This window comes from Magnolia sinica, chromosome 6 (genome assembly GCF_029962835.1).
Source record: "Magnolia sinica isolate HGM2019 chromosome 6, MsV1, whole genome shotgun sequence".
NCBI classification, from domain to species: domain Eukaryota; kingdom Viridiplantae; phylum Streptophyta; class Magnoliopsida; order Magnoliales; family Magnoliaceae; genus Magnolia; species Magnolia sinica.
This window is the reverse complement of record NC_080578.1, coordinates 9,345,229-9,368,507: the sequence shown is the minus strand read 5'-3', so window position 1 is coordinate 9,368,507 and position 23,279 is coordinate 9,345,229. Positions and strand designations below refer to the sequence as shown.

The 23,279-nt window shown below is 37.2% G+C and overlaps 1 protein-coding gene across 6 annotated transcripts; it reads left to right on the top strand.

Annotated features, from left to right (window-relative positions):
• Positions 1-7,036: 7,036 nt before the first annotated feature.
• LOC131248197 (protein VASCULAR ASSOCIATED DEATH 1, chloroplastic-like) lies at positions 7,037-21,773 on the top strand. 6 transcript variants are annotated; one of them, XM_058248321.1, is made up of 18 exons: positions 7,088-7,318; positions 7,474-7,533; positions 8,494-8,544; positions 9,271-9,336; positions 10,148-10,243; positions 10,439-10,525; positions 10,622-10,707; positions 10,788-10,963; positions 11,234-11,274; positions 11,410-11,497; positions 11,644-11,730; positions 11,856-11,910; positions 13,752-13,818; positions 14,045-14,144; positions 20,059-20,120; positions 20,236-20,281; positions 20,410-20,711; positions 21,370-21,773. In XM_058248321.1, exons 1-18 carry the CDS (start codon positions 7,190-7,192, stop codon positions 21,604-21,606), a joined length of 1,836 nt encoding a protein of 611 aa, XP_058104304.1. In that variant the 5' UTR covers positions 7,088-7,189; the 3' UTR covers positions 21,607-21,773. The 6 variants fall into 6 exon arrangements, with proteins under 6 accessions (XP_058104310.1, XP_058104309.1, XP_058104305.1 ...); XM_058248326.1 differs by lacking the exon at positions 21,370-21,773 and having other exon boundaries at positions 7,042-7,318; positions 20,236-20,303; positions 20,410-20,612; XM_058248322.1 differs by lacking the exon at positions 8,494-8,544 and having other exon boundaries at positions 7,087-7,318.
• Positions 21,774-23,279: the final 1,506 nt, after the last annotated feature.

Genomic DNA, 23,279 nt, shown 5'->3' with positions numbered 1-23,279 from the left:
ACTTAATACTCTAGCAAAGTGTGGTAGATGATACTCAAGCACTTGCATTTGTAAACGTGCCATCTTTGTGATTGAAATTAATTAATTCAAATAATGCAATTCATTGCATATGAGTTATAAACCTAAAATAATATTAATTTAAGTAGCTGTTACCTCTTTTTCATGAAATTGTTGCAACTTAAGATGAGTCATTTGATACTCTAGCAAAGTATTGTAGATGATACTCAAGCACTTGCATTTGTACACATGGCATCTTTATAATTGAAATTAAATCTTTCAAATTATGGAATCTATTGTAGATGGGTTATAAACCTAAACCGATATTAATTTGAGACTGAAATATTTAATTTATGTTATATTTTGAATTTTAACCTTTAATTATTTGTCATGTCTACCATTCATTAGTAATCAACTAATCGGCCAGTTAAGATATTAACTTCATACAAATTTTATTTTCAAAAATGCTTGAAGTACATATGCCAAGTATGCAATTTTAGGAGTCTCGTGTATCATCCATATACTCTACTAGAGTATCAAAAGTTTTTCTCAGTAAAGGGGAGGGATATCTTCCGTTTACCGTTACCGATTAGTGGGGAGAGAGCGTGTGTGTGTGATATAATTAGGGAGGTAAAAGAAATAGTCAGGTTATTTAAGGAGTCATAAACAATTTTATATTCTACAGGGAGTTAAAAGGGTAATATCAGCTATGAAATGTGATGCATCAATAAGGACCGTCAGTCTAGTTGGTCGTGCTGTTGATGGAGTAGGGCTCAAAATACACATGCATCGAATAATTCTATCCCTATGATGGGTATGAGTGGCTCTGAAATAGATGGTAGAAAGCGAAATAGCTGACCGTTGAATATTGAGTAAGGAAATTTGAAAGAAAGCAACGGAAGAAATTGACTAACGGACCTAATTGTTACACTGAGCTACCACGTGTACTGCAGATAGATGAATGGCCAGTATTGTGTAATTGTGTAGTTCAAAGTTTTTCTTCTTGCCCGGCTGCCTAACGTCGGAGCATTTTTACAACAGGAATGGACATTTTTACATCGGGTTCAAGATGCAGGGGCATACCGGAGGTGGACGGCTTGCTTGAAGCCGATTACTTGTGTGAAACAGAATCCGTGTGAAGTGAGGCCCAAGAGGAATTCAGCCCAACTCCTAACTATTGGATCCTGAACTATGAGACAAAGGAAGTGATTTGTGCCCAATAAATTTCAACTTTTAGAGCAAGTGATTAATTGTCCTCCATATTTCATTCTCATACAGAAACAATGCATGGCAGCTTCAGTGGCGCTCTGGAGAAAAAGTAAGTGAGCTGTGTCTATACATACTTCCTTGTATACTTGCCATCCGGTCAAGCTTGTGAGATCCAATCCATTCATTAGGCACAAAACCACACTATAATTCCCCAAAGGTCAAGATGAGATCACTCCTCTCATCCAGTGGAATAGAATCCATTTCACTCATACAAATGTGGCCCACCGGATAAGCAGATCCTCATTGTTCTTTAATCCAAAATGCCTCATGGTGGAGCCCACGGATTAGGGCTTCGTCGGCAAGCATTAGAAGAGAAGATGCCTTTGATACTCTAGGACCTAGGTGTACATCTGATGTAGAGCAGGTTGCAGATAGTTACATGGCCAAGATGGATCAGAAAAGGCCTGGTCGACAACAGAAGTGATCTAGACCATCGAACCTTAAATCGAGCGTATCTTGCAATCCAGAATGAGTTATCTGACGTAAAATATATGATTTTGGGGTAGAACGAGCTACTGAAGCCAACTAACCGTGCTATGCCGGGTTACGCAGCTCGAAATTGCGAAAAACCCCTGGATCGATAGTTGTTTCCCTGTTTTAATTTCGTTTTTACTATAAATAGTAAGTTTTTGTTTGATTATAACTCTTCATCCGTCGGGCTTTAGGAGTTGCGCCCAATGTGAAAAGAACTTAGAATAATTAGGAGAACGGTTTGATGAAGCCAAATAGGACACTTACTATTTTTGACCAAAAACCTTGCGCACTAGTAGACATCACGACCGTCTATAAATAGTAAGTTTACTATTTATAGTAAGTCGCGGATTCTAGGAGTTTGAGTTGTAGTTTGATTCTAATTTCTTTCCCATTGCTTGGTACCCCTATTTAAAGGGTTGTGAACTCGTTTTTATTCATCAATTAATCAATTTCAAATTTTTTAGAATTTATTTCTATTTTTTGCTTTCTTTCCTCGTGGATTCGAGAAGTCTCTGTGAGGAGTCCAGAGAAGCTCCGTGGATACGGAGTAGTTATCCTCATCACATTCATCCCTGCGTCACAAAGTCTAACATCAGCCGCACGAATCATTTTTAAAACCATTCCTTTGAACACATGAGCAGTGAACAACAGATTCCATTGTGCTGTCTGTTTGCATCTTTTCTTTAGGGGGAAAGAAGTGAAAGTAATGCATGCATGCTATCACGCTCATCCACATCATGGGACCCAAGGTCCTAAATCCATTGTTTTATAGACAGATGCAATGGTTTTACAGGTGTTTCATCAAACACCTTCTAAGTAACATAAAAACAAAATATTAAAAAATATTTTTTTAAAAAAAGAAAAAAGAAAAAAGGTATTTGTTTAATGTACATACCTTCTTTACCACCAGCCACATTGTTGAGTCATTTTATCAAACAATTGGTGAGCAACATCAATGGCAAAGTAACCGAGTCACCAAATTGGTTCGATCCGAGTTCGATTCGAGCTGGGGCTTGCTCGAACTTGGCTCGAACTCATTTTTGAGCTCAAAAAATCAGCTCAAACTCAGCATCGAACTAAGTCGAATCGAGCTTTTTTGAGTTGAGTTGAGCAAGCTAATTGAGCTAACTCGGTTCGTGTACACCCCTACTCTGGGAGAGTGTGATGGATGATACGCATACGTTTATAAATTACTTTAAAAATTGCATAACTAGAACATAAGTAATTCAAATTAAACTGACCTATATGGGTTCTGAGTTTTATATGCATCATGAGCTAAAAATCACTTTTATTTTGGTAACTTACTATGAGAACGATGGAGATTTATTGGACGGTTAAGAATGTAAATATCCTAAAATCCTATTTCAACAAACAAGTGTCCAAGAATCAGAGTTCAGAATCATTTAACCAGTCTGATTTCTGGAACCAGACAACGAATTGCACAATATAGTCAGTTTACTTTGAGTTATTGCATGCCTTTTGTACAATTCCTAAGTGATTGCGTATCAAGTATCACAGGTAGTTGGAGTAGAGGTGTACACAAGTCAAGCTATGCCGAGCTTGTGCTTGACTCGAACTACTCGAGTCCTAGCTCGTGCTCGGCTTGACTCGGCCTTCGAGCTTGGAACAACAGCTCATGCTCGGCTCGGCCGAGTTCAAGTCGAGTTCGAGTTCAAGTTGGTTGATGCAAGCTTCTCATTCACCTGATTTGCTTCCGTCGTGACTTCTTTCAAGGCCAACGCTAAATCATCCATGACCTTTCTGCTCTGCTCTTCTACTTCGTGGCTAACTTCAGCTCATTTCTAAGCCGGCTCATCTCCTTGGCTAAACTATGGGTATTTGACAATGCAAGTTCCTCTCCCCCACGGGTATAAATTAAATCCTCTTTCGCTGTTTGAAGCTTGAACTCAAGGGTCTCGATGGTTTCTTTGTCGGAATTCATATCAGGCTTTGTTGTCACATGACACCTGCTCGATACATTGGGATCCAGACTGCTTACACCGAATCAGACTTCCATGCTTTTAGTGTTCTCATGAAGAGAAGTAATCTTGAACTTGGATTCTTAGAGTGATATCTTTGTCTCCTCTAACTGTCTGGTTAGTAGAGGAAGAGAGGGTTTGAAAAGGAGGTAACGTTTTCTTTAAAATGGATCATGCGGGCGTCGGGTGGAATATATTTTGAAAAGAGGGTAGGTTTTTTTTTTGAAAAATATAAATACCCTATACCAAGTTAAGCCAAGTCAAGCCGAGTTGAAGTAGTATTCAAGTCGAGTCGAGCCAAGCTGGCACAAGATCGCTCGAGCTCAGTTCGAGCTCCAAAAATTAGCTTGACCCGGTTCGATCTCAGCTTCAATGCGAGTCGAGTTAAGCATTTTCGAATCGAGTCGAGCGAGCTGAGGAGCTAACTCGGCTAGTGTGCAGCTCTAAGCCTGAGTATCAAATAACTCCCTAGGAAGTGTGCCGACGCGTGCGTGTACTTGGCAAAGCCCAGTATTCATACAGAGCAACGTTCGGTTGGAGAATTGCCTTCCATCAGCGGAATCGCCGTACATGAAAAGTCACGCTCCAAATATTTAAGGGAATGATTCGGCGATTCGCGGGTAGATAAAAAAACAGAGAATTGCAGCACACGTGGAAACATAAAATACATGAAAAAATGTCGAGTCTCATTATAGATAGGATGAACCGTGATCATTCCCTCTACGATAAATCAGGCCAATCCACTCATGAAATATGCAATTATAATACAAGAAAATGAACGGTTAGCAATAAAATCACTAAATCCATATGATGATTGGGCCCATAAAAATCTCTTGGAAAGAGAATTTCGGTGCCACATTGCCCGAATCTCGCAACGTGGTCTCTGTTAGAACGTGTGCTGCGATTCACTTTTCCATACACGCAAATTCACTGCAGCACGTGGCAGAGGGAGTTCGTGCAACACGAGTTTTGTGGACCCCACATCATGTGCATTTGAAATCACACACCACATGAGTTTCGCCGACGTAAAAGTCCCAAAATAACGAAGGATGAGAAAGAAAGTTCGCCCCGCTGGACGCCGATTGCCTACTACCCTGCGATCTTTACAGGGGTTCTGTGGGACCCTCCGAGATGTGTGTGTTTTGTCCACGCCGTCCATCTGTTTTAACAAATGATTTTAACCCACGTGCGTAAAATAGAGGCAGATCCAAGGCTCAATTAAGCCACAACACAGGAAGCAGTCGCGATAATGATACCACCGTTGAAATCTTCCTAGGGCCCACCTTGTGGATATAGAATACATACATCAAAGTGGGCCCCACAGTAGGGCGAAACCATCTTGAGTGAGGCGGGGCAGCACCAAATCCGCTCCCACGCAAGTGGGTCCAGCGCAGTCATTGCTGAAAAAGAGATGCTTACGTACATCTGCTTGGACGGGTAAATTTCCGTCCACTCCATGCTTACGGGACATTCAAATCATCCAAACAGGGGAGCGGATTAGGTGAGACCCGGATCCATCGAGGTGGGTGGGACGTTGACTGTGGGGCTCACAGTGATGCATGTGCCTTAAATCCACACTATCCAACCATTTTCAAAGCTTATTTCAGGGCATGATCCCAAAAATGAAGATGATTGAAATCTTAATTGGACCACACTGAAAGAAATAGTCATAATTGAAACCCTGCCGTTAGAAACTTCATAGATTCAACTAGAATGCTTATTTCAGGCTATTGATAAGGTCACAAACACCCAAATGAAGAGATCACATAAATATCACCTTGATCCAAAGCTTTTGCAGCCCTCTAAAAGTTTTTAATGTCATTCACCATTATTATTTCCTGTACTATGGTACATCTGGGAATTGGAACTGGTTCATTTCTTGGATCATGCTCTAAAATGAGCTTTCAATATATATATATGAACGGCATGGATGTTTTCATATACATCACAATGAGCCCCACAGTCAGGTCCGGGTCTCACCTAATCCACTCCCGTCCAACAGGCCCTTAAAAAGTTGTGGTCACCATCATACATGTCACATTGTGTAAAAATCAAACACATTTACTGAACAAGTGGACCACATATGGACCCATCATACATGTCACATTGTGTAAAAATCAAACACATTTACTGATCAAGTGGACCGCACATGTTTCATTATTTATAAGCCTCTATGTATTATTTTTTATGGTGTAGCCCACCTGATGAGTGGATGGTTCTGAATTTTGATTAAGGCAATCCTCATGGTGGTTCAATCCAGGATGGATGCTGCACGCGTACGACAGACTTTTCTTGCGCTAAAATGCGGCTAATGTACAGTACCGGTGCAACGACCCTTCCTTATGGGGCCAAAATATGCCACGTGTACAACATCCTATCCGTCCACTATTAATATTTGCCAAAAATATAAATAGAGCACTCGATGGCCCACACCATTTGAACCGTACGTATAAAATGTCAGTCCAATGGAGAACTCGGTTGGGCTACAACAATGGAGACGATGTAAAATTGCTCCTAACATCTCTAATTTCTTCTAGTGTGGCCCGCCTGAATTTTGGATTAGGCTGATCTTTTTACCTTCACTTAATCTTGGTAAGTTACACCTGATAACCTGTTTGATGAAAGATACACATCATGGTTGTCCCCACACAAACCTATGGTTCACACCCCATCTCGATCGTTTCTTTTGGAATGGCCCACCTGGTATGTATATCTGTCTGATTTTTTTTCTCTACGGTCTATAATCGAGGATAGAACATGATGGACGGATCAGATTTACATATGAAACACTCTGAGATCCACAGTGATTGGGTGCTGTTTGCGGTGCGTAAAATACGTATTGTAGTGGATTTTTGTCCACCCGACACTGGACTGCGGACGCGGTTCTGGCATGGGTCCGGAAGCGTACCATGCCACGCAACCGAGTTTAACGGACCGGAAACCACTGCCACTGTTTTACGCAGCTATGTAGGGCCCACCATCCTATATATGTAAAATCTAGTCCGTCTATCATCATTTTTTGACTCAATTATTTACAAAAAAGAAAATCAGTGTGATCCAAAACTCAGGCAGGCCACACCAACTGAAATTAAAAGGTTCTAATAGAAATTTTACATTGTTCCCATATGTGGCCCATAAGAGAGTTTTATCAGGATAGTTATTTTTTATACCGTTAAAATAAATTTTCTCACCTGATGAACGGAGTGGATTCATGCGTACAACATAGTGCGTCCCACGGAGTATGGTTGGTGTAGAGGAATCGGGTCCTTTTTCTACTTTCGGATTCGGGTCCGACACTAGGACTGGAGTTCTGGCGTGGAAGTAGAAATCCGCCGGTCTTCAAAGTTTCAAAACCGACACCTTTCTTGTTTGTTTTCGCGTTCGAACAACCGCAATAAAACCCTCTCTCTCCCCGATCTCGATCTCGACTCCGAAAGTCAAACAGCCACTCTTTCTCTCTCTCAGAGTCCATGGAGCCCTCTCCCTCTTCCGCAGCGAAAACCGACCCCGCCGACGCTGCTTCCGATACCGCCTCCGTCGGCAACCCATCCGAGCAATCCGATCTGTCTATTCACTCCCGCAGAGACGTTGATGTCCATGTACGATCTCTCTCCTTTTTCCAAGCATCCCGGCCGTTGAATTTCCACAATTCCTTAATTTCTCTCCATAGTCATCGACGATGACACTTTCCTTGAGTTATGGTAGTTTTCGAGTGAATCGAATGTAATTCCTGTCAGTTGCTTTTGCATTGCAGTCGCCGGCATCGTTGAGGAGTGAAGAGTATCGGCACTTGTTTCATCTTCCGCCTGAGGAAGTATGTGACTTTCTATTATGCAATCATTTCTTCAATTCTTTCATTTTTTTTTTTTTTTCATTTATTTATTTATTTTCTTAATATTGTTGTCTTGAGGCATCCATCATATATATATATATATATATATATGTATGTATGTATATTGTAGTCCTAATTTTTTTTTTTTTTGTTAAAGAATAGTCGTAATTTTAAATTCTATCATAAAAGCATAAATATGCATTTGTTTTGATTTGTCAATTAGAAGTTTTGAGTTTTTATGCAATTCGAGATGAAAAGCCTATACCTATAAAGGGTTACCCCTCCAAAAAAAATAAAAAAATAAAAAAAAAGGAAAAAAGGAAAAAGGAAAAAAAAGAAAAAGAAAAAGGATCTCTAAAATGGGTATACTGCAGTTTAAGAATGCGTTTGGATGCTCAAATGGATTGAATTGCAAACATTCAGTTTAATCAAGAAAAGATGACGAAAAGTAATAGTGTTTCCGTGGTATTCATAATGACGAAGTCGTCCTCAAATTGCAATTATGGTTTTCAAGTCCAAGTTGAAAGGAAATTGCGAATTGGAGCCCAGACTGGCAATATGGATTTTAAGGAGACATGATAATTTGATTACAAACAATTGCAATTCAATTCGATGGTGCATCCAATCACAACCAAAGGATGTGGACTGTGCAGATTGAATTGGATTGGCTTGCCCCATCCTTCTTGTTTTGAGTGCGAGATGACTGATTGCAAAATCACAACCTTTCTAATGTCTTTCTGCCTGGATCTGGATGCTTTTGAGAAACCTAATGTCTGACCTTTTCAGATTCAAATCCTTTCGGATGGAAATCTGTAAAGGTTGGGATTATCCTCTGTTCTAAACAGGACTTGATATCAACTGTAATCAAAACACAAGTTTTGTTCTTGATGGTTTCTTAACATTGAAGAACCCACCCCTTTTTTATTGATTTATCTTACACAGGTACTTGTTAAAGATTTCAATTGTGCCCTCCAGGAGAATATCCTTCTTCAGGTGAATTATCTTTGGTAAATCTGTTTTGGTTGTTTGTACTTTGAACTTGTTTACTTAAGATATGGTTCCGTCTTCTTTTTCCCCTTTCCTCTGTTTTCCATTTTTTCCCTTTTCAGTGTAAATAGTGCAGTCATTTGTAGTGTTTCCCATCAACCCAGTTTCATTGACCCAATTTCTGCTTTTAACTTGAAGACCAAACCTCATATCTAATCATGGTTTAAAAGATCATTCCATACTGGTCATATAGAGTGGTCATTTTGTTTTTTTGGCCTAGTAATAAGATACATCTTTTGCATGTATCACCAGTACAACAATAAAATTAGTCAAGTTTTACATCTTTGGCATGATAGTTTCAGTTTTTTAACCTAGTAATAAGATGTGTTTTGGATGCATCCCCAGTACAACGCTAAAATTGGTCAGGTTTACATTCTTATCATGATCATTTCGGTTTTTTGACATAGTAATATAATACATCTTTTGCATGTATCACTGGTACTACACTAAAATTGGTCAGATTTTACTCTGGCATTGTAGTGTGTATTCAGTGATACAAATAGGTTTTGGTGTTGGCTGGTATGTGTTTCTATACTGAGTCCACTGAGTACACTTATGAAACTTTGATTTTAAAGCTTTCACCTTGATCAATGGTGGCATAGTCATGACAAGTTCTACCCTTTTTCTTTTCTTTTTTGTTTTTTGGTTCCTAATTTGCCTGTTTGTTTGCAGGGTCATATGTACTTGTTTATTCATCACATCTGCTTCTACTCCAACATCTTTGGCTTTGAGACAAAGGTATATGGGTGGAGTCATCACAAATTTTTTTCTTTTGGACCCTGAATTATATTTCAGAAAATACTCGTATACATGCATGGCTATTTGAGCATCTTTATCATCAACATAGCCTTGTCCAATCTATTTATGATCAGCAAATGCACGCCTATTGAATATCTTTATTGTATTTTTTATGAGTTTTATCTTTCTTAATTCTAATATCTTGCAGTGCTTGATGTTTTAATAAAAAATTAGAAAACTTGAGATGTTTATCGGAGTTTATTTTGCCTGGAAATTCATGCTTGAAAGTTGAAAGTGAATTATGTAGCAAGTCACTGTCACATTTGATGCCACAACTAAAAACGTGATAATATTTTCCCATATTGGAGTAAATCGTATACCCGCCTGATTTTCATCAGCGTTTTTTCCCAAGTAATGTTTCAACAGGGATGCTTTATGTTTTTATCCTAAACCAATTACCATTGACAATCATTGCGATTCCACTGTAAATGAATGTAATATCCAAAGATTTGTATGGTAATTGAATTAATGTCTGAAATTTTTGTAATGAGGAGTGAATAGGAGATGTAATAGCATTTTTACTATGAACTGAACTCAATATCAACCAAATCTCTCATGATGCGATGTAATAAGGGAGTATCTTTACTTTCTAATATTCCTGAAATTCTCTTTTATCTTCTTTTTTGATTTATCTGTTTGCCTTTCAACCTTTACACTCCAGTCTCAGTCCTATACTGATTGTTTGAACTGGCTGGACAATTTTGTCTTAATTATACAGAAGGCAATATTTTAACATGAGTTCATGTCGCAGAAAACAATCTCTTTTCATGAAGTCACATGCGTACGGAGAGCAAAAACAGCAGGAATATTTCCTAATGCCATAGAAATTTTGACTGGGGAGAAAAAGGTAATTTGGGCTTGTAGTTGCTGATTTGATTTTAGAATTACCTAGCAAAACAGAAGGAAATAGTCCTTTTGCTTCTTAACTTCTCAGGTTTCCATGAAGTTGCATGATTGTTAGTTAATTATAATTTATTTATGATCTCGTTTTGACTTGCGAGACTTGGCTGCAAAATCTTATTCCATTTTTTAATTCCTGCAGCACTTTTTTGCATCATTTTTGTCCCGTGATGAAGCTTATCGGCTCATCATTGATGGATGGTCACAACATAGTGCTAGTGATCGTCAGGTGTGGTTTGTGTTGCTTATTAGTTTCAATAAACTTTGGCCTGGAGGTTTAAAACTCACTTTATTATTCAGTTTTTAATTAGTTGTTCTACTTCAGGAGTCAAAATCTGATACAAATGGCCAAGATAATGTAATTTTTCAAAGCTTGAAATGGACAACTAATGACCTGGAATCTGTGGGCAGGTATGCTATAAATTCCACCGTCATCTTGTTAAAGTCTAATGGACTTATCTCAGAAACTAATTTAGTTGTTTATGAATCAGGAATAAGGATGCTTTGATTTCAGAGGAATCTAAGCTTCTATCCAACAATGAAGAAGACGCTGGTGTGTCCTTAAAGCGTTTGAAAGTATTGGAGAATGGAGAAGAAAAAAACACTGAGTGTTCACCTTGTCCAGAGCCTGCGATTTGGAAGCTGGAGGATGTTGATGCCCCTAAGAGTTAGTTAACTCACTTATTTTTATTCTTCAACCTTGATTCTCATATCCTGCCATATGTTTGAGCTCTGAATAACTACACAGCCTTCACCTCATTAGATTCCTTGTTGCACTTTAATGGAAGCCCCCCCCCCCCCTCCTCTTTTCTTTTCCCTTTGGAATTTGATTGATGTTTTCTCTTCAGATTCTTCTTTCTAATTCGGAAATTTTAGTTTAGAGTTCTCTCAAGTTCATTTCCTCATTTGATGATTATCTCTGTCTTTTTCTGCACAGTCCATGCACATTACACAATGGTTGCTGAATCAAAGTTCCAGGTAACATGGCATTCTCAACCACCGAGTATATTATGTGTATTTGGTTCCTGCACTAGTACTTTTTTAAGTTTCACGTCTTACAGATTTGATTTTGATTTTGATTTTGATTTAATTTTACTTATCATTGGTGCATAGATCCGGACAGAGGAGTTCTTCAGCCTCTTTTTCTCAGATGAAGCTGTAGACTTTGTTGAAACATTTCATAGAAAATGCGGCGACAAAGGTTGAGCTTACTTTATCAGCTAGCCTTGTCTTCAAACTTAGTTGCTATTCCATCATAAAGATTACAGTGATGACTATGCATACTGTGACAATGTCATGATGCATGTATTTTTATCTAACTAATGATGATGTTGTTATATCTTTCAGATTTTCGGTGCACTAAATGGTATGAGCATGAACAATTTGGACATGCCCGTGATGTGTCATTTCAACATCCGATCAAAATCTATTTTGGTATGGCAATTGGTGATTTTTCATGAAGTACATATATGGAATAATGGAAAGATGGCTTTAGTTTTCCATAGATTCTTGAATTGGTTTAGGTTCTGACTGAATTCCAGTTTTGATTACTCTTTAAGGTGCTAAATTTGGTCACTGTCAGGAAGTCCAGAAATTTCGAGCCTACAGAAACAGGTATCTACATTCTTTCTTGCCCTTCTTTGTTTATGAAGAAATGAATGAGAAATGGGATTTCTACTTGCTGTCCAAACAGATCAACCTTTTGGGAATCCATCCATGAAAGTGCTGGAAAATGTAATAACTAGATTCAGTACAGTTATTCATGTCCACACCGTGGATTCCTCTTATCCAAACAGACTCTTAGATATATAGATTATGGCATACAAGTAAATAAATTAACGAGAGTTCAATGTTATGGATCTTATTGTTGGAAAGGTAAAGGGTAGTTCAATGCTCATCAAGGTATTCCGTAACAGTAATAGTGGCCGTAATGGCCCCTACTATTACCATTATGTAAGAGCTGTAATGACCCCATAACAGTGGTTATGGTCTCCATATTTTCTTTTTTGAAAAAAAAAAAAAAACTGTATTTCCTTGTAATGGACCATTACGGACTGTTACAGCCATTGCGATCCAGTCATTACGGGGGCATAATGGCCTGCTATGGGGCCGTTATGAGTCGTCTTTTGTGTAACTGCTGTTACAGCTATTATGACCCCGTAATGCATAATGGTGGCCACCGTTACTGTTACATAACGGCTATAACGGCCGTTACATAACTGTTTTTGCATACCTTCATGCTTATTAAATGGAACAATACAATCCCTATATATATATATATATATATATATATATGGAACAATACAGGTTGCTTTTGCTAAAACGAGGACCCATCAATTGTTCATTTTAAAATATATGGCAAGGAATGGCCATTTTCATACTGAATCGGTTCATAGGTACTGGCTAATCTCTTTCTAAAGGTATTATCAAGCCTGAGCATGTAGGTACCAAGTGATAAGCTCATGTTTGAGGTCCACAGGTTTTACATGAGCTTAACACTTTGGACTTTTATATACTTTCTTTTATCAAAGTAATAAATATAGAAAATAGGATATGTCCCACTTGACCATATTTTAAAATTCCACACCCAAATGTAGTTGATTTTGCAGCATTGCATGGCATTTCTGTTTGTAGTGATGAACCATGTAAAGTATTTAGACGATGTATTAAAAAAACCATAATGTAACAGTGATGGTGGGAACCGTTACGCATTACCATAACAGCCATTACAGAAAAATGGCCTGTAATGGCCGTTATGGGGCCAATCCAGTTTTTTTTTTTTTTTTTTTTGAGGAAAAAAAAAAAAACCGTAATGGCCATTATAGCCCGTACTGTAATGGTAATGGTAGTGGCTGTTACGGCCACCATTACCGTTATTAAATACCTTGATCCAGACAAGTCAAAATGTGGATGCAGGACTGTGAAACAAAGCGGCATCAACTTTTGGGTGTGGGAGTGCAGAACTTTGTTTCAAAATGTTAGCAAGTATAAACCTCTAGGAAGCAGCACCAACTTAGTAGTTTGTACGTTAACTGGAGATTTATCTTACCACTTGTCAATTTAGTGTAGAAAGATCATGTCATCTTATGCCTTTCCATTTTAAGCTAATTGTTCTGCTATTCATGTTTTTATTGGCTTCATGAGTTTCAAGTTGAAAGGTGAATCATTTACCATGGGATTTGAATCGAAACAGAGGATCTGAATCATAACCTTAGGATTTTAAAAATGGTGGTTTTGGCAATACAACAGTTTGTCAGGAGTGCCTTCAATGATTGGTCTTCCCTTACACTGCATTTAGCACACATTGCTTTTTTTTTACATTCGAATTTGCTTCCTCAAATTCAATGCCATAATGTGGGATTTCCTATTCTATATCAAGGGTGATTGTATTTTCTTGCAAAGTTGCTGGGCATATGATTGTCTTTTGACATTTTGAATCTTTCATTGTCTGCCAGCCATTTAGTTATTGAGACGTCACAGGAAATTAACGATGTGCCATATGGGGATTACTTCCGTGTTGAGGTATCGTACCTGAAACCAAACACTATGATAATTGTTTGGCATGTATAAACTGAATGCATATATGTTATCTAATCATTAGTTGTCCTCACTGTTCTGGAATATTCTTTTGATTTTTCTGCTCCTATTTAATTTGTAGAAGCCATCCTAGTATTATTAGACGAAAAGCAGCAACAAGCCCTCCCTAGTATTTGTGACTGTATTTGTGGGTCTTGATCTTGTACCTCAGGGGCTTTGGGATGTGGAGCAAGAGGGTAATGAGGAAAACTGTTGTTGTGTTCTTCGAGTATATGTAAATGTAGCATTTTCCAGGAAAACCATGTGGAAAGGTACAACTCTGCAATCCTTTATTTCATTATATGGAGTTTGGAAATTGGAATGTGCTTGGTTTCAAATTCTATGCATCATGGTCCACTGTAGCTGCTGATGAGAATGCTCATGAGCTTTATTTCTAGCCTTTGTAGGAATGATGCAGGATCTCATCTTCTGTTCAAATTTTCATTTTTTTTCCTTGGGGTATTCTCACACAGCCGGCAATTATTTCCAATGTACAAAAACTGCTCTCTCTACTCTTTTACCAAGAGTGAAGGGAAAAGCAAATTGAAGGACTGTCTTAAGAACACTACCAATCAGCCCCAGGTTACTCATTGAACTACCATCAAAGTTCATTTCAATGCTGCTGAACCCACTGGGGTAATGCTCTATTCTTTCAACGGAAAAATACCAAAAGCCTCATAATGAAAAGAATCAGGACAAAAAACCCCTTAGTTGTCTTTTCATTCCATAAAACCCCTGTTTGATAAATTCTTGTCAAGAAACAGCCCCTACCATGAGCAAGGTATTCCGTATCGGTAACAGTGGCCGTAACGGTCACCACCATTACCAATACGGGTATCGGCCATAACGGCCGATATGGGGGCGTAACGACTGTAACGACCCCCGTAACGTTTGAAATGTCCTGTAAATTCTGAAAAAATATTTAGAAAATCAAGAATAACGTAAATATTTCAAATATGTATTCATTTTTTGTTTTGAACATGTTTATGGTAGTGTAATGGTCCACTCTTAGGTGAGAGTGTTGTATCGGGCTGTCTAGCGAATTGTTTAATATGATTATGTCTCTAATGTTTACACATCACAATCAAGCATTAGAACTAGAAATCAGAAAAAGGCATAAATAACGTTTTTCAATTTTTTGAAAAAAAGGCCCTCGGAAATTCTATTCGCACAAATCACTTCAATCCACAGTTTTAATCTTAAAAACTATGGTAAGAGTGGTCGAAATTTTTTGTAAAATGATATAAGAGAGTTTTTGGAATGAGAAAAGTGAAAAAGAGGAGAAAATTGAATTTAAATTGATTAAAAAAAAAAGTTATCGTTTTTTGACCGTTACGGGAGTAACGGTCATTATGTCCTGTAATGGCCTTTACGGCCACCGTAATGGCTGATACGGTCTCAAAAAATTAACTTCTCCTTTTTACCCCCGTATCGCGTAACGGTCATGGCCGTTACCTATACGTATCGGCCTTTACGGGCGTATCATAACGGATACGAAACACCTTGACCATAAGATTCTGTATCCTTCCATTGAATTAGACTACTATATTTCCATTTTTATCCTGTCTTCCAATTCAACTTGAAGTTGAGAAAACTTACTTTGCCAGAACTCTTTTCTACAAAGATCTCAATGAAAGATGGTTATTATTACTCTTTCCAGCGATTTTTGGGAGGGGATGAATTCCATTAAAAATGAAAACGAAGGGATGAAATGTCATACCTCAAAATTCAATTGTTTCTTTAACTGTAAAAATTACATGATGGAAGGTCTAATTCTCCCAAAAATTATTGTCCAAATTACCGACCTGTCCAACCGCCAAAGTGCTCCTCTGGATTTGCGTAAAAGACCTGAGAAGTACCAAAGATATAAGGAAAATCCCCAAGTTTCCTTGACGATGGACAAAGACACAAACTGTGGACCAACTCTTCCACTTTTCTGCACATAAAGCAAATGGCCGCTAGTCATATTTCTCTCCTCTTTAGATGACCATAGATTAGGATCTGGTCTGCCATTCCCATCCAACAATAGGCTGAATCTTTAGGCAACTCAAGAATGCTTTATACCCTTACTCTAGGAGGGTACCTTTTAGTGATGTGAGAACTTGAAAGGATTTTGTTGAGAAGACCCCTTAATGATACCAAATCCATACTCTTTTGCTGATAGCCCGATATTGCTCTATGATATGAAGTATTGGACTGGATACCCATATGTGTAATGACTAATGCAATCAGATGTACCGGATTGCTTCAGTCATTGTTCGGAGTATCCTCAATATTATCGAAATATCCCCAATATTATCCATATCTCTAGCTGGACGATACCGATGACACTGGTAGCTAAGTATCACCAATGTATCGCCAATATTTTTTACTATGTAAATTCCAAGCATCGCTTGTATTGCCAATGTATCACCAATATTTTCAACTGGAAATTCCAGGTGTCTCTTGTATCTCTAGTGTATTGGCTATATTTCAATAATATCGCCAATGTATTGATATGGCAAAAATCTATTTATTAAAAAAATTTCCATTTCAAATTTTTTTTTTTTTGGTTGTATGCATTGTTCAATTTGTCGACGATAATATCGTGTTATTATCATTATTGCAATATGGGTGATATCATGGTATTCAAAATCGGTTACATATTGGCTGTTACGGCTGATACGTAACGATAACAATAACGGTTTACACCATTACGCGATATGGGGTCGAAACAATGACCCCCTAATTTTTGGACTCGAAATGGCCATTACGGGGTCGTAACGGCCGTTATGGCTCAAAACGACCGTTAGCCCCCGTAACGGTCAAATGATGACGGTAAAAAAAAAAAAAAAAAAAATTTTTTTTTTTTTTAAGTTGCGATTTTTCTTATTTTTGACACTTTTCTCCTCCAAACTCTTTCCTAACTATTCTACTGCAAATTCCAACCACTCTTAGCTTGAATTTGAGGATTAAAACAAGTTATTTCAAGGATTTTGTTGAATTGAAGTTTCGTGGGCTATTTTCCAAAAAATCTTCCAAAATAGGTATTTATACGTTTTTTTTTTTTTAAAAAAAAAAAATATCTATTGTTATGGTTGAATATGATGCGTTATTCAAATTAGAACATAGGAATATGCATTTTACAAATTATGCAACTGGTTTTCTATTTTATTTTTTTTCAGACTATTTTCGGCCGATATTTAAAAATTAAGAAAAATATATATTTTTTCCAATCCTTTTCTGTTTTAATGGTTGAATATGATGTGTTAATCTTAATAGAACATATCAATATACATTCAATAGATTATGCAATTGATTTTATATATAAATTTTTTTATTTTTGGACTATTTTTTGCCACTTGATAAAATTTTGGAAAAATAAAAACATTTCAATTTTTTCTGTTTTAATGGTTGAATATGATGTGTTAATCATAGTAGAACATATCAATGTGCATTTAACCTATTATGCAACTGATTTTCTATTTTAAAATTTTTTATTTTCGGACTATTTTTGGCCAATTTTTAAAAATTAGGATTTTTTTTTTTTTTAAAAAGAATCTTTTTCTGTTTTAATGGTTGAATATGATGTGTTAACCATAGTAGAACATATCAATGTACATTTAACATATTATGCAACTGATTTTCCTTTTTTTTTTTTTAATACTATTTTCGGCCGATTTTTAAAATTTAGGAAAAATCATTTTTCTATTTTTCTATTTTAATGGTTGAATATGATGTGTTAATTATAGTAGAACATATCAATGAGCATTTAACATATAATGCAACTGATTTTCTTTCTTCTTCTTCTTCTTCTTTTTTTTTTTTAAATTTTTTTATTTTTGGCCGATTTTTTAAATTTTGAAAAAACATTTTTAAAAAAATATATTTTTCTATTTTAATGGTTGAATATGATGTGTTAATCATAGTAGAACATATCAATGTGTATTTAACATATTATGCAATTGATTTTCTATTTTTTAAATTATTTCCGGACTATTTTTTGCTGATTTTTAAAAATTAGGAAAAATCGTATTTTTTTTCCAATCTTTTCCTGTTTTAATAGTTGAATATGATGTTTTAATCATAGCAGAACATATCAATGTGTTTTTAACATATTATGCAATTGATTTTTATTTTTTTTTACTATTTTCGGCTGATTTTTAAAAACTAGGAAAAAATATTATTTTTCAATATTTTTTTGTTTTAATGGTTGAATATGATGTGCGAATCATAGTGGAACATATCAATGTGTATTTAATGGTGGGTTCATAAATTCCAAGTTGTTAGGTTCATAAATTCATCAGAAATCCTAATACAACTTTCTCACCAAAGAGTGGACAATTACACCACCATAAACATGTTCAAAATTATAAATGAATGCATATTTGGAATATTTAGAATTTTCAATATTTAATGGATATTTTTTCAAAAAATTTTAACAATTTTTTTTTTTGGGACCGTATCAGCCATTACAACCTCGTATCGACTGATACGGCCCGTAATCATATCGGTAACAATGGGGACCGTTACGCCCACCATTACCACAACGGTACACCTTGGGTGATATTGAAACCACAATATTTCCTTTCCTTTCCAGTTATCAACAATTTCTCAGTAAAATATCACATGTTGTCGATATTCTGAAACACTGAAGATGTTTGGATGGAAGGTTGGATGGATAGATGGGATGGATGGGATGGTTGGACTAATTTCTTACGATAGCACATGCTTTTAAGCTCCCATTAAATGGAAACTTAATATGTACGCATTCTTTTAACAATTTTTATTTTTATTTTTTAAATTCCTAAATATGCAAATATGTCTATTTTAGCATCTCCTAAAGTTTCACTAAAAAATTCCATTGTTTTCCTCATGTTTCCTCAATTTTTCCTTGCATTTCCGGTTATCGACGAGATAATCACTGATATTAATATTGTTTCTGTATCCTCGGCCAACAAAACTTGTAACGATATTGATACTTCAAACACTGGCTTCAGTGGTATGGGAGGAACCCTAATACCCTCTGCTTAGTTACTAAAGCTCACAACCTTCATCTTCCTTTCTTCAAAAACAAAAGTACAAAAAAAAAAAAAAAAAGCTTTATGCAAACTGTCTTTCTTGTCCGACAATAGGGGCTTATGGAAGCTCTAACAAAAATCAAACCCTAAATCTGGGTGAAATGATAAAACTACACTTACTTGTGACTCCTGGTTCCACATGTGGGGCCTACACATGATCATGGGAGGTGCACTTTGGTCCTGCATTTATACACTTGAGAGTAGAACCAGCTTGCATCACTATTGTTGGTGTCCTAGATTATCAATGATACAGGGTTGTACCTTCGCTCCCACTACGTGTTAGTATCCATATTTTAAGTGTCATAAAACCTAGGCTATTAGATTCAGAAATGACAAAAGTACAAAAAAGATATTGAATTGAGTTAAAGATGGTCATGACAATGGCGGTTGGCAGTTGGAGCACTAGAGGAGGCTTGTAAGCGGGGCTGGGAGCGAAATTTGGAAGCAGAGCAGAGCCTTCATTAGAAAGTCCTTGTAACTAGGGATCAACCCCCATGCTTTTTGAGCACTACCAACCTTTATACTTGCTTTTGGATGTCAACTTTCTGGGGAATAAGTATGAGAATTGGCGAGAAGGCATTTTAGCACAAAAACTTCCCATTCATTTTTTTCATGAGTTTTTCTGTTCTCCTAATCTATTTTGCTTGTGCTTAATAACTGTTCTATTTTTGTCCCATATTTCAACAATTCTCTCCTCCTAAGGGTGAAATGAAACACAATTTTGATTGATTTTTCTGTTCCATATTCGCAACAAAGCTCTTGACGTGAGGCTGAAATTTTCAGTTGGCTGTCGTAATGGTAACGTCGGGAGTATTGAATTGTTTGTGTTACACTTCTCAACAGCTTTAAGGATGACATGTTTCTTTTATTCAGTAAATAAGGAATGGTGGTATCTGTTAGCAAGTTTGAGCTGAAATTTATTACTTGTATTTTGTTACTGTTGCTTTCTTTTCTTCTATGCTTCCGATATATTTGCTGTCAGGAAAACTTCTGACTATATGCTTATGACTTATTGAAAGTTGGCTGCTTTTCGATAGATGCATGTTTTTTGTGAAAAATGATTTACTATATGCATGTTCTTGAAACATGAATTTGATATTTATTGCCAAGTGGGCAAGCATTACAGGTAAAATAGAGCAATCAACAATAGAAGAGTGTCGGGAAGCTTATGCGCTTTGGATCAGCAACGTATACTTCTCTTCCTTTCTCTGTGTGATACATTTATGATTTTCTTCACTTGCTCTTTCACCCTAAAAAACTCCCCATCACTGAAAAGCTCAAATGGTTTATTGATCTGTTCCAGGCACATGAATCATTGAAGCAGAAGCAGAACCTTCCGAAACTAGAAGGTTTGACTATTCAAGCTACATTGTATGCTGCCATTTACAATGATAAGATAGCAGCATTAGTCATTTTCTAGATGGAATGTTCTGGATCTTCTCATTGCTTGTTCATGCCTCTTTATGCAAACATGCAGGAAGCGCAAGTGATTCCACTAATCGGCTGCATGATAATGATGCTGACTTGAGTGGGTCAACACAAATCGAGGGACCTTCAGAAAAGTTTCCTGATAGGATTGATTCAAGTATCCAACAGAGGTCCGATTCTAAGGATGTTATTCGACAGTTTGGCAATCCTGTGAAGGGAGACTTGAATACTAGCTACCTGGCGTCTCTACTTAGAGAATCATGGGCAGAATTCTGTTCATTTCTTAAGAGCCAAACTCACTTCCCACTCATGTTTCTCATTGCATTTGTTTCAATCCTCGTCTTAACACAGGTACGTACTCCACATTCATGTGTGAACATGCACATGTACACTATGTAGAGCGTGTGTTTGTGTTATTTATTTATTTTTTATTTTTACTTTTGCTTGCAAGTGATGCATGTTTATGATGTTTACCTTGCAATTTTCATTGAATGTCCACATCTTAGACATTTAGAAGCTACTATATTTGCATCGAGTGGAATGGCTGTTGTGCTCAACAACAGCAATTCAGCTCTTTGCCACATTGAGCTTGCTTGCCATTTGGAGCCTGTTTATGGTCATGCACAAAGTTTACACACATTCCAAAGAAAAGCAATTACAAAATAAAAGTCGGCACTATTTATTTACGCAAATCGGTCTGTGTACCATATGGTCCCCCACCGATATGGGTCGTATAACTCCTGTATTGGGCCAATAAGGGCTGATACAACCATATAGTTCATGGGCAACATTGGTACATATTGGGCAGAATGTACCAGTTTTGGACAAGTCAAACCTTGGGTCAGCAATTGTGCCACATTCCAAATGGAGCCTTATGCATCAGAAAACTGTGTTTGGATTTATTCAATCTGAACTGATCACTGAATTTTCGTGGCATTTGTTTTTGGGGTCAATTACTGTTTTCTTTTTGCATAGTGACCGCAAATTTCTGTTATTTCACTGCCTGCAGCTTTGCATCATTGTTCTACTAACAAGACCCCCGAAGGTCCATTTAATTTCTGAAGAGAGCTTCATAAGGAGTCTCGGCAGTGACAGGACAGAGACCATAGCTTGGTTAGAGAAGTGCTTCAACCACCTTAAGGATGAAATGCTCATGGTCGAGACTCGTTTGGAGAATATGCGCCATGAATATGCGCTGCTACAGTCATATATACGAGGCATTGAACAGTCAAAGTCAAAGTCATGATGGTTTGAATCAAAGCTGTATAATTTTGGGTATCAATTTTTTCTTACCATATCTCATTTGTAAAATCAAAGCAGAAAAAGGAAAACATGTCAATATGAAACCAAAATTGTAGAGACTGATATCCACAGGTTTCGGCGGCAGTTCTATATAATTCTTCTCTTTCTTGCTGCCCTCTTCTTTGAATTTATGTCCGGGTACCCTTGTAGGATGCTACATATAGGAAGCCAAACCAACCCTGGTGGTGCATAAGGAGGGTTGCAAGCTGGGGTCCAGCTCTTGAGCTAAGAACCCAACTTGTGCTCTAGATGTACTGACTCCGTGACCTACTCAAGGCTCAGCCTAATCCTGGTCCCAAGAGAGCTGGACAAAGGCTAGGCCTATGCCAGACTTTACTCATTTGCCGCAATCTTAGCCATGAGCCATCATGCAAATGGTCTTTCCGTTGGAGTGAAATATCTTGGCTCTACTATTGGCTCAAGGTTGGCAATTTTCTTTTTCCGTCAGTGGACTCTATTTTGGTGTTCAGATGAGCAATTTTCCCTTCTTCAGTGAGCCCTCATCTTCAAAGCGTGTTTTGAATGATGACATTGATGCATCAGTAAGTTTCTCTTCTTCAGCAGAATCTGATACATGAATCACTAGTCATCTTCAAAACCAGTTCTAATTTCTCTGATGAGGATATTGATGCGTTGCCAAACCAGGTGTTACCAGGGGACGTTGGTTTAGCCGTTCATGTCTGCAATCCACAACTCTTGCCTGCTGAATTTGGTTGTCAGTCATGTCCGCAATCTACTACTCTGCAAAGCTGGATTCTGAACGACAGTAGAAATAGAAAATGCCAAACTTCATTTTAGCTGCTTTTTGGGGTGGGTATTGATCATATTGCAATGTCCATTGTTGTTGGAATGAACTTAGCAGTAGCTTAATCTCCTGTTTCCGTTTTCTTTATTTAATTTTACCCTCCATTTTTGTTATTCTCAACTTAAAGAAATTGTGCATTTAAAAAAAATAAAAATTTATTCACTCACATGGAGCAGGGCTTACCCATCTAGTGCTTCACAACCTTTCTTCTCCCCTTTTTTCTTCTTCTAAACAGCCGCCTCCAAACTCTACCGGACTAGCATAAAAATGACCATCCGTGACATATGGATTTTTTTTTATTTTTTATTTTTGAATTTTATTTCATTATTTGCTTTTATTCTTGAATTAAAAGAAAATCTATGTGCCTTTTGATTGGTTCACATGTAATGGTTCTTCACGTATTCAAGGTCCCTTCTTATTAGTCCACCTACATAACCAATAAAAGGGCATCTGGCACACCTTTTGTGAATGCATCACTCGGGTTTTCAATTCTGCAAGTTGGGGCCCATGGTTCAGGAATCCAGACCATTGGTCTATAGAAATCCATCCAATGATGGATGGAGAATGTCCTAAAAATCTCACAGATCTTAAGATCCCAGCCACTAAAATTAGGATCATTCTCAGTTAAATGTGGACTACACCAAAAATTGTTCTATCAAGTAGATTTTTGGGGCATTGACCATCAAGATGGAATACAATAAGCAAACAGTCTGGATTACTGATTTTTTTTTTTTTTTTTAAAACCATGTATACCGCACAAAGATTTGGACAGCCTATCATACCTTTGATTAAACAATTACATGAATGGCCGG